The sequence below is a fragment of the Pelophylax lessonae genome (genome assembly GCF_965119305.1).
Source record: "Pelophylax lessonae genome assembly, chromosome: 3".
Taxonomy (NCBI): domain Eukaryota; kingdom Metazoa; phylum Chordata; class Amphibia; order Anura; family Ranidae; genus Pelophylax; species Pelophylax lessonae.
This window is the reverse complement of record NC_138770.1, coordinates 229,406,959-229,419,406: the sequence shown is the minus strand read 5'-3', so window position 1 is coordinate 229,419,406 and position 12,448 is coordinate 229,406,959. Positions and strand designations below refer to the sequence as shown.

Below are 12,448 nucleotides of genomic sequence, written 5' to 3'. Positions count from 1 at the left end.
TCCATGGATCATCCTGTCACAGATATTAAATGGAGGGAGACAACAGGAAGTGAGAGGAAATCTCCCCCTAAGAAGAAAAATGTACTAACGTAGGAGTAATCATGGGAAAAAGGTGTCTCCACTGAAGCTTTATCACCAATCCTTGTTTCCACGAAAATCCAAATTTTTCAAAATCCAGTTGTCAGGGACAGAAAGTGAGGTGAAATCTTCTGAACAGGGGCAAAGACAGATACAATTTTAGCTTAAGAACAAACCTAAGGAACCTGTCTTAACCCAGGGACCGCCTGTTGGATATATATTTTTTTCCGAACTGAACATTGATCAGTTGAGTTTGCATGGTTGCTGGAAAGTTGAATCTTATGCAGACTTTTTTAATCTCTGTTGTGACATCTGCTCCAAAATATCCAGTTCCATTATATAGGAAGGTTTTAGTCTGCCCCGCTTGATTCTCTATAACATGTAATATATATAAAACTGGTTTTATAACGGATTCTCAGTGCTATTGAAATTGTGCAGCTGTGCAAAAACATGTCATTGGTTTTCATATTAGCTCACCTTTCTCCAGATAATACACTTTAGTCTCTTCACTCCCCTGCCATCCTTTTTTCCTGTTAAAGCCTTGTGTGAACTTCATGTCAGTTTGTGTCATTAGAACTTAACAGGGCTAGCGACCTTTACCTTATTTCCCCATGACTTTGGCTGACTGTCTGCTCAGGGCTTTACATCATGGGGGGAAGGAGAATAGTAGGGCACTTGCTCCCCCAAATCTGAAATTACACGGTATTTCTCCAAGCTCCAGAAGAAGAGAAGAGAAGGTATTAATGGAAAGAGCTACCAGGGGAACCTTTGCTTTATTTTTTACATCCACCATTGTTTTCAACCAACATGTATACTGAACAGTTACAGTGCTTCAAAGCTCTAATGGTCTCTCCAAAGTAAACTCCATGATTTTTGCAAATGATGCTCAAGTTTGTGTCATTGCTTTCTTGTATTGGACTATGTAGAGGCCTGTTACCAAAGGCAGTAATAGTAATATTTAGTCTACCCTGAAAACAGGCCTTATTTAATATTGCATATGTTAAAGTGCAATAATAAGAAATACAAAAAAAGTCTGTAAATGGACAAAAACTCTTAGATGATAAATATACTACTCTAGATTTCACGGTATGGTTTTGCTGAATTTAAAATAGTGGTATAACAGCGGCAACATTTTACCACTTTACCTTATAAATTGGAATAGAGAAGAAATAACTGAGGAACTAATGATAAATTGGAGAACTAGCAATAGCAAATCAATGATATACTTGTTGGAGGGCAACATTTTTGTAGATTAGAACTAAATGTAATTAAAACTGCTTCAATAATACTGGAAATATATATTTTTTCTGTTTGCTTGCACAGAAATGACCCAAAGAATGAAAAGTTTGCCTCTCATTCATTTGAAATCGACCATGAAGAAGCCGACAAGGATGAAGTAAGCCACGTGGATTTCCTTTACGCATAACTGAAAACACAGAATCATATTTTAAATGCTTGTTTGAACAATGAGCTTACTTCACTGGCCTCTGACAGACCAGTGTAGTGCAAGCATGCATTGTTTTACAGTTCCATGAAAAATGTTGTTATTTCATTCAGGATACAACGTCCCTCTCGTCTTCTAAAGGAGGTGGTGGCGGAGGAGGAGGATCAGGAGTTTTCAAATCGGGCTGGCTGTATAAAGGGAATTTTAATAGCACTGTGAACAATAGCATTACTGTACGAGTAAGTAGACAACATTACTCTGTCTTTGTAGAAGTAGAGCTCAGTTTGAAGGCAGTTGTATATCATCTGGATTACTCTACACGCCTGTGTGATCATGTGATTATTCTGAGTTTGTAAGTCTGTATGAGACATCTTGTTACTAAGCCAACAGTAATCATTCATTTCTCTCATTCTTTCAGTCCTTCAAAAAACGTTTCTTTCAGCTAACTCAGCTGTCAGATAACTCTTATATTATGAATTTTTATAAAGATGAAAAAATATCTAAGGAACCAAAAGGATGTATATTTTTAGACTCTTGCACAGGGGTTATTCAGGTATGCATACTTATTTATTTAGTTATCATTATTATTCATTTTATATACTGTAAATATATATATATATATATATATATATATATACTTTTTGTGGCCACATATTGTCCAAGAAACTTCCTATTTTATTATGAGATATGTATTCCTATACAGCCTTGTATGCTCGTATGCATGGGTACTGTGTTATCCATCAGTAAGTCTGACCAATTACTAACCAGTAATTTCTTTAAAGCTCAACTCCAGAAATAGTAAAAGTCCTCTATTGCATTGAGCCGCCCTCGCACTGCAAGGGTTAAATGATTATCTATGTCTAGGGAATAGGAAAATCAGTGTTATTTACCTGATTCTGTGCTCCCCCAAAATACAGTACCCCTTTATGCTCCAGCAGTGGACTGTCCCCCCCAAAGTCCTCATGTTCAGTGCAGGTCTGTGGGCCCTGCATTATTCTTGATGATGTCAGGGGCATCTGGACGCCAGAGCATAGGGAAGAAGACTGGACTTAGAGAGCTGAGGAGCCTGCAGGAGTAGAATATTGGGTAAGTAAACTGTTTATCCTGGTCCCCTAGATGTAAACAAACAAGCATTAAACAAGCATGGAAGGCAGCTCCCATGCAAGGGAAGATTTTAGCTTTATAGAAAAATAAGCCGCGCTGCGTGATGTGGGTAAACAAAAAATTAATGTCCAAACAAAAATCAATGTCCCAAATATCAACTTGATTGACGCTGAAAACATAGATCACACTCCACGGTCTCTGTAGGAAATGTGCTTACCAGATAGCCACTAAAAATCTGCAAGATTCATATGCTGAGATGTAGTCACAGATCTGGGAGATGGGAGTTGTCAGAGTCCTCAGCGAATAATGTGAATAATATGCAAAAGAGAGAAAACTTGCATAGTGTAATACCGTAAATTATATAAAATTTCCACCACCAATAAGGAATCCCTATCAATCGTGCAGCAGCTCACCAAATGAATAATGAGTAAAACGTGAATAACGTGAAGAATCAGTTTATGCCAGGTCTCTCTATTACACTTCTGGACTGGCTGACTCTAGTTCCAGATAATGACTGTAGGTAAGTACAAGTCCCAGGTAATGTCTGCAGTGACAGGGCGGATATACTCAGCTGTAGACAAGCAGGATGCAGACAGATACGGCTCCTGATCTCACAGGTGAGAATGTTGCTGTCAGGTGACCACTCCCTAATTCCCACCCAGCATCTGATGTTTGGTGACTGTGGCTATCTGGTAAGCACATTTCCTACAGAGACCGTGGAGTGTGATCTATGTTTTCAGCGTCAATCAAGTTGATATTTGGGACATTGATTTTTGTTTGGACATTAATTTTTTGTTTACCCACATCACGCAGCGCGGCTTATTTTTCTATACATTATTTGAGGGTGTGGTCGCACTTGAAGTCGCTGCTTTTTATACAATATTCACTTTAGCGCGGTTATTTTTCTCTTTTTATTTTTCTCTTTTTAAGATTTTAGCTTTGCCTAGAAAGTTAAGTGACTGGTGTTTCAGACAAATTTGTTTTTAAGCACTGCAGTGATTAAGAGCTGATTTATCTAAAACACATCAGCATATTCAGCCTGATATTGCATTATGAAAGATGACTTTTTAATAGGATCTTTGCCAGTGTGCTTGTAAGGGTAGGGTGTGTCCTGCAATGGACAGATGACATCTCCTCCAAATGTTCCCCATTAACTTGTAGGGTGCCAAGTGTGGGTCACACAGGAGGCCTAGTCCAGGTCGGGTTTTTCTGGGCTACGCCAGGCACAAGGAGGGTCAGTTGTCCTAACACTGGGATTACATCTTGCCCGAAGGCATTCTCATCTGTACGGGGACCAGAGCTGAGGTCATGTGAAAGTCAAACAGTAGGGCAGTCCTCCAATGCATAGAAAGATGAGCCACTTGTGTGTAGTGTCATGTGGTGTTCTTTCAAGGATAGTATCCCGTATCCTACACACTTGAACAGGTGCTTGTTTTGAATTAGGAGGGACACACAGAGCCATGCCCACTCCAACAGTCAGCATAACTCTGTTACCTTACCCCCGGTAGCAGAAGGGGGTCTTACTGAGCAAACAGCGGGGACCCCATACCTGCTCTTTTAACTTTTGCTTCTCCGTACCCAGTGATCAGGCCATAACTCTCCATAATGCTCCCAGAGACCAACAGAGACTGACAGCTAGATGGGAGCCGAAACACCGGACCCCCTCACAATCGGAGAACCTGTCACCTTACCAGGTACCACGCCAACAACTGGTTGCAGTTAACCTCTTGTTGCTGTGATGTTACTGGAACTTTTTGTGTGCTATGGTAGACTCAGACCCTTGTATGTATGCTCCAGGACCCCATGTGCTCCCATTGAGTAAATTCAGGCCAGACTTTTTTTTTTGTAGCTAAATCCCAGCCATTTCCAGTCTTATTGTATGATTTTTTTTTCCTGGGTTGTGTCAGGAACTGAAATTTAGAACAGTTTCTGAGACCAAAAATGTTGGTGCCTAATACACAATAAACATACATTAAGGTCCAAGCACAGTATCCTAGCATTCAGTCGTCTCATTACTTTAATGCTAGACCATGGACACCTATGTTTAACAAGAATTTGTTAGGAATAATCAATTTGTAAACATCGAAATACTGTTATAATAGTGCAGCCGTACCTCTAAGGAATAGCTGTGTGTGCTATTATTTAGCTGTGGACTGTACCTGTCATTGCAGTAATACAGTAACAACCCGATGTTAGGCTGTGAAGGTACCTATGGAGTCTGACCTCTCTTTAGATAATTAAAAATGCTTTTTAGTTATATTAAACTGATTTTAGGTTTAAAGTGTTCCTATTGCTCAGTTCCAAGTCTATGTGGGACACTGACAAGTGTCATCCTCACATTCTGGGGATCCTATATGCCGCTCGTTTGTTTTTACTATCTCCTAGTTTAGTATGAATTACAGCTTTACATACTTTTCCATATTTACATATAACTTGTTGTAAAAAAATAGTAAATTATCTTTAAAGAAAATCCATTGATAAAATACATTCAAGCTGTGGTTCCTCATGCTCTCCACCATGTCAGTTCTGTGTCCTAGTGATATAGGAGTCAATGGTAGGAACCACAATGTATGACATATCAACACCCCTGGAAGTGTCAGATTTAGAAGAGTTTTTACCCTAAAAACTCTTCTAAATCTGACACTTCCAGGGGTGTTGATATGTCATACATTGTGGTTCCTACCATTGACTCCTATATCACTAGGACACAGAACTGACATGGTGGAGAGCATGAGGAACCACAGCTTGAATGTATTTTATCAATGGATTTTCTTTAAAGATAATTTACTATTTTTTTACAACAAGTTATATGTAAATATGGAAAAGTATGTAAAGCTGTAATTCATACTAAACTAGGCCCCTTATCTAAAGCAAAACATTGATTTGTTGTATGGGTAGCAGGAGAGGTATTATGTAACTTTTATGCCATATTCTAACCACTTTAAAATGAACACATAAAGCATTTTTAGAGAATGTTTATTCAAAGTTTTTATTGTAGTGTTAGGCTTGAAGCCAGCTTTACATGGTTTAAAATTCAGCTTGTTCAGTAGGGATCGGCAACATTTCAATCCATGTATGGGCACCCTGGTTGTACAGAAGTTAATCTTTGATTGACTTCTGTACAAACACCTTGTCAGGTTTTTTCCAAATGATCACTGCTCGCCGGGTATAGCCAGCAACACTGATCATTATGTTCTCACGGCAGGGAAGGCTCCCTGGTGTGAGAACACAATAGCACAGCAGGAGGTGTTCCCTAATCTACCTCGAATGTGTGGATAAGGGAAGCAGCATTTTTTTTTTTTGTTTTTTTGTTCAACCCGCTGATTGAAGGAAAAAAACGTATAATGTATGGCCTGCCTAACTAAATTACTTTTACATTTTGTCAAGCTTTCTCTTCCCGTTAGCCACCAGAGAGATAGCTATCAGTGGCTTAGTGCAGTAACTAGTTTTCAAACATCTAACAAATAATGAGAAAATATATCAGTTTGCGTAAGGTGAGCAGTGTTTCACTGAGTAAACCAGCTCATAGCCTCTCATTGTGAGAGCAAGCAGTGATTTGCAGTTATTGGGGTTGATTTACTAAAACTGGAGAGTGCAAAATTTGGTGCAGCTCTGCAGAGAAACCAATCAGCTTCCGGGTTTTTTTTTCTCAAAGCTTAAATAAACAGGCTGAAGTTAGGAGCTGATTGGTAACCATGCACAGCTGCACCAGATTGTGCACTCTCCAGTTTTAGGCCCTGTTCACACCTGGGTGTTTACGGTCATGGGCAGAATCCGCACAATTCTGCCCGCAGTCCTAAAACACTGTGCAAAACTGACAAATCGCACCACGTGGTTCTGCCACAATTACAGCGCGATTTATCGCTTGACAATCACGGCAGAACTGCACCCGTGCTTAGGTGCCATTGAAAATGAATGGCACCCGAACAAGCGTACTGCTATTTGTCAGTTTTGCAGAGCAATTTGGGATCGTGGGCAGAATGGCAGCGATTCTTACCGCGATCACAAATGCCCCAGCCTTATTAAATCAACCCCACTATGTACCACTTCAAGTTGAACCTGCATATATACTGTATGTCATTGGAAGGTATCCCTTCTGCTTGGTAAATATATACTTGCAAACTATACACAGAAACAAGATCTTACTGCATTGACACTGATTGATAAGATTTTTTTTTCAAGCTGACTATTTTATAAAAAAAAAAAGAATCGTCATGAAAAGCTATTACCTTTAAATACCTTTCATATTGTAAATTGTTAGTAAAACTGGCTTCACATTATACAATTTTTTTAATTCAATTTCCTTTAGATTTATCTTCAACTATGTAGTGCAAGGGCCTGCCTGATTGAATAAAAATGGAAAGTGTTTAGATTTGACCTCGTATTGTATGGTTTGGTAAATCTAAAGGACTGGAAGCAATTGTTTTGAGAGTAAAATCAATTGTTGTGGCTCATTTATTAAAAAAATAATAGTGCTTTGCAGATGCCATTTTATCTAAGATAGAGTAGCTAGAGTACTGCAATTGTGGTTGAATATTTAAAAAGTGTAGCATGGTAATTAGGGTGGACCCAGTGAGTTGGCTATATGCAGCTATCCTGGGATATACCCCATAATTAATATTAAATAAATAATTAACCTTTTTTTTTTTTTAGGTAGTGGGGGGTTTGATTTTTTTTTTTTTTAGAGTGTTCACTGGGTGGAGATTTAGGGGAATGGGTACCTTTGATCCTTGTTGGGTAGCACCCGAGAGATCTCCAGTGGTAGGGTCCACTGGATTCTCCTTCCTACATTAGTAAAGATTACTTAAACATTTTTTTTTCTTTCTCCCTGGGGTACTGAAAGATTTATGGAATTATATGTAGATCAAGGGGAATCTAAATGTTTGATAGTATGCATAATCTAGGAGTACTATGTTTATATGTGATTTTGTTTTATATGTGATTTTGAATGGTATGTAATGTTTTGATTTTGTTTTCTAAAGTAAAATGAATAAAAAGACTTTGAAACATAAAGTGGAAACCCTTAAGACCCATGTTCTTATATGTGATATAACATTAATGGCTGGTTCCTTTTGTCATTTATGATAGTCTTCCAGTGTCTTTCTTTATATCTAATTTGGGAATGGGATATTTTCCTCTTTCTCTTTGTATCAGAATAAACAGCTTAGGAAGCATGCCTTTGAGCTGAAAATGAATGATCTGACATACTTTGTGCTGGCAGCTGAAAGCGAGCAGGATATGGATGACTGGATTTCTACTCTCAACAAAATCTTACAAATAAATCCAGAAGGAACTATTCCAGAAAGGAAAAGCACAGATTTATCTGATCAAAAACTGGGTACAAGCAATATTTTTTACACAACCTAATTATTTCCAATGATGAGAATCTACAATGTGCAGTTCATTTGGCAAGATCTCTTTATTTTAGAGTAATTGAATTCTTTGGGTAATGTCTATAAGATGAGAATTCTGTAAAACACCTCCCCCAGTAGTAACATAGATGTGTTCATACTGCAGAATGAAACAGCAGAGGGGTAGATGGGAACTGATGCCAAAACAATTTGTTCAGATTAGTTTTTTGAACTAGAGTATTATTTGATGAAGATGTCTTCTTTGTTATAAAGGAACATTTTGATAGGGGTAAAGATCAGTGTACAAAGTGCAGTGACCCATAGAAGTCAACTCGCAGTCCCCTCTGCTCCCAAATCTGATATTCATCGCTGCTTACACATACACATCACGCTCATATTAGCCAGTATTGTTTAGATTCTTCCAATATTTGGGTTGTTTTAGCATTATTCTAACATCATCATAAAGAATCCAGAACAGTGGTTTACATTGGGTGTAATAGGGGACCCAATAGGCAGTGGAGTATTTTTGCATGGAAATATATCTGGGCACCCAGTTATGGTGACATGCTGGTGCTGGCATTGGCCAATCCTGAACTGAATGGATTTACACAAAGAAGATCATGAAACTATTGCATATACTGTTGATATACATACTGGAGTTGATATACTAAAGGAAATAGACTGTTCACTTTGCAAGTGCAGTTGCTCTCATTTTTCCAAGATTGTATTGAATGTGTTAAAGCTCTGCTGAATCGTCATCTAATCATGTGCAGGCAAAAATGTTGTTTTTTTTTTTCCTTGCAGCTGATTGGGTCTTCTTTACAAAATTAAGCTTTACCGCATTCACTAAGCTCTGGGGAAAATTAATGCAACTGCACTTGCAAAATATACAGTCTATTCGCCTTTAGTAAATCAACCCAATTGTCTCTTTCTTTTTAGAGGTTTGAGTCAACCTTCTAGATGCAAACTTTACGGAAGGTGCTACTTCTTCCATACAGAGGTTCTTCTATCAAATCTAAATGAGAGGATGGTTGTGGTATTAGTGTACTTTTAAAAAATGGTTGAAACAAGAAAGTGAACAAGTAGAATGGTAGGATGGAGACTTAAGCTTAAATCATGCATAGTAGACTGTAGGCCTCAAAGTTTGGCTCTGCCAGTAAAAAGCCTTTAGTGTAAATGAATAGGAAAATGTAAGCATTTGCTTGTTTGTTCATATTAGATTTGCTTGTAAGCCATAATTTAATTCATACATTAAATTTTTCCCAGAGGAACCAGCAGAACCATTTGTGAATTATGAAAATCAAAATGAGGAAACTGACAGTGCAGACAATTCTCTCAACCCTGACCTTGCAAAGGTAAGATAAAATGAACACTTCAATAACATTACATGAGTACAATAGGTAGCTGTACACCTTCAAGTGGACTTTGAACTACAGGTAAGGTCCACTTACGTAATTAATGAGGGCCCCCTCCCCTATGCCAAAAACAAAAGCCTAGGTTTAATAAAAGTTAGTTAATATATTAACCTTAGTCCCAGCTTTTATATTGCAAGGAGGGGCATCCTCATTCTTCTGACAAGATCCCGCAGAATGCTGTGTAGCCCAAGCTAGCAAGATTACATTTACCTCACTTCTGGCTTCTGTTCTTCAGGGAGTGACATCACCATCCTGGAGACGAGGTATATCTGAGTTGCCTCAGTCTAGTGAGGTGATGCACAGTACATGAGCATCTTTTTGTGAGATTTCATTGAGGGCTATTCAGAATTCCTTGAGATCTGTCCAAAATTATGGTAATATGATCCTCACCTAGGTACTTTATATTGAAGCTGGGGGTAAGGTAAGTATATAAACTTACCTTTTTTGCTTTATCCACAAGTTTTTTTTATTATTTTAGTGCAGCATTTAGGAGAGGGATCTTGGTAAAAAAGTGAACCTTGTATATTTAGTGCAAGGTCTGCTTTAATAATCCTGGATGTAATTACAAACGGGATGTCAGTAAAAATTTGCAAACCAGAAATTTGCATTTGATATTATCAGATTAAATAATAACTCTAAAATTGGTATTCTGAAATATCTAAGTAAATAGCCAAATGTAAGAAAAAATGTAAGCACTAATTATAGATGAGTCTGTTATTACCTGTGGCAGTAACGGTAGCAGGGTTCACCATTTCATAGGGAAGACATTATCCATGAGACATACAAGAAAACTCACCTTGCCATTTGATTTGCAATAAAAGCATACATTCTCTTGATTCCCTAAAAGTGCTTTAGCTCCAAAACTGGACAGACTAGCTACTAAACTCTAAAGCAATTTATTCCTTTATTTGGACTGTTCTCAAATTTTTTTTTCAGGGACCATGGCTTATGCTACTGTTTCCTTATTCAAAGTTAGTGTTAAATGCTTCTAGACTGTAACCAACCTCAGCATTTGTTTACAGTAGATCTTCCCTAAGCTCACTGGGCTAAATGCTTCTGCCTGCTACTGTGAAGGTGGTTCCAGTAATCCATGTGGATAGGACAATCACTGAGATCTAAATATCTATTTGACCCAGCCAGTCCCTGAAATTCTTGTTCAGAGGGATGGTTTGATGGTTTGGGTGATGATAAATATTTGGATCAGATTTCAAGAGTGTCCTCTACCTCTTGGGCTGGTGTCTGGAAAGGATGTCTGTTTAGAGTGTCTCTCCACACGGGCCTTGCCATAGGCTGGGGCATGTGTTATAGGTCCAAGAACCTCTGCTATCTAATGTTTTTGCTGAAGAGTGATGCAGAGAAGTTGGGTAGAAGCTATAACTACTCATTGTTTGAAAGATCTAATGCCCATCAATCAAGGTGTCTTTGACTGCTATCAGAGGATCAAGAAAGACTGACTGCTCTTATAGGGTCACAAATTTGTCTGTCTGCTCTCACAGGACCAGTAATTACCTAAAGGTTGCTCTTAAAGGGACCTATTACTATTACTTCTACTTTAGAATACCTGTACTCATTTTGTGCTATTTTCGGGTCTCCTGCACCCATTTATCCTCTCTCTTAGACTTGAGTTCAGCCGTAAAAAGTAAACATAGTAAAGTTACTGGCACCCAAATTATTTTTCTTCCCACCATACACCTGACCCTAACAACCTGATACAACCTGACCCTAAGATGGAAATGTTAGCCTGCCACACTGCTTATGAGGTTGTTCTTCATCACCCCAGGAGGAGTGCTACATTTGTAAATCTGCTTAGTCATATGTTTAGTGCATTTTCAGCAGATATTTTATATTTTTAACTCTTTATGCCTAATGTTAAACTAGATTTAACTTGGGTGGAGGATGGTGGAGATCTTATAGTTTTTTAGAACATTGTCTATAAGAACACTGGGGTTCCTGTATTGTGGCTTGAAAATACCATGTGATTCTATCATTCTACTCATGTGGTTGTCTTGAGTTTTCATGGTCAGCTGTGTTCTTAGAGTTCCTAGACAAAAGATATATATTTTCCTGTCAGAGGGACAAAAGATCCATTGTAGGATGTTGATATTGACTGATATAAACTTCAGCACTGATTGCATCTTGGATTTTACATTTAGTGTCTTAGGTGTGATCAACAGTCCATATTCCCATTGGACACGTTCCCAGAAATAGCTCTTTAGGCTACTGGGTGCTGTATCGCCTGCCAGCTGGATACTGGAACTTATGCAATATGTAGATATTCACCAGCACACCAAGGTCATTCATTTCGTCCAAACGTTTTTTTTTTTTTTTTCAAGAAAGATCACATCACAAAACAGTGTAGTGCAACATTTCAGAGCCACACAGGACCCATTCGTCAGACATGTGATGACATGGTTGAGAAAAGGGTCCTGCGGGGCTCCGAAACGTTGCACTACACTGTTTTGTAATGTGATCTTTCTTGAATAAAAAAACATTTGGACAAAATGAGGTGTGATCAATACTAAGGAACATGTCAGTATGCACTAACACTTGTGTCCGCTAGAAAGAGCTTATATTCCTCTGAAGTTTGCATGTTTTGGACTTTAGTTTTAATGTTTATAATGCATGTTCATAAAGCATTCATTATAAGGATTAACAGGGCTATTAGAAGTCTTTTGGGCCACATAGTTACTGCAGTTATTTTTTGGCTATGCAGGCTTTATGAAAGAATTGTGAATACTTTCTTTGTAAATGTACAAGGATATTGCACATTAATCTGTTCCAATTCACAGTTGTGAAACTTGGCTACCTGGTCTAACCTAATGCTCAGAACCATCATCAGTTTACCCTTATGTGGGTTGCCTTTGCAGACATTCTGTGCAATGTGACCTTCTTCCTTTAGATCAACTTGTATGTTGTGTGAAGTTTTGTTTTCCTAAATGATCAGGCACATACAGAGATTGAAAAAAGATGTACTTTGGTAGTAATCCTGGTGAGATATAGAATTATGTATCTAAAACCTCGAGGTACTGGGAACAAAAAGAATATCAACTAGTAAG

General features: G+C 38.2%; 1 protein-coding gene across 6 annotated transcripts in view; it reads left to right on the top strand.

The window, feature by feature from the left end:
* Positions 1-12,448, top strand: part of DOCK10 (dedicator of cytokinesis 10) — a 482,217-nt gene that overhangs the window by 235,749 nt on the left and 234,020 nt on the right. For all 6 annotated transcript variants that reach the window (XM_082248984.1, XM_082248983.1, XM_082248985.1 and 3 more), the window contains exons 5-9: positions 1,402-1,474; positions 1,636-1,761; positions 1,941-2,075; positions 7,781-7,964; positions 9,244-9,332. In XM_082248984.1, coding sequence (XP_082105110.1) covers positions 1,402-1,474; positions 1,636-1,761; positions 1,941-2,075; positions 7,781-7,964; positions 9,244-9,332 — 607 coding nt within the window. The remainder of the gene's footprint in view (positions 1-1,401; positions 1,475-1,635; positions 1,762-1,940; positions 2,076-7,780; positions 7,965-9,243; positions 9,333-12,448) is intronic.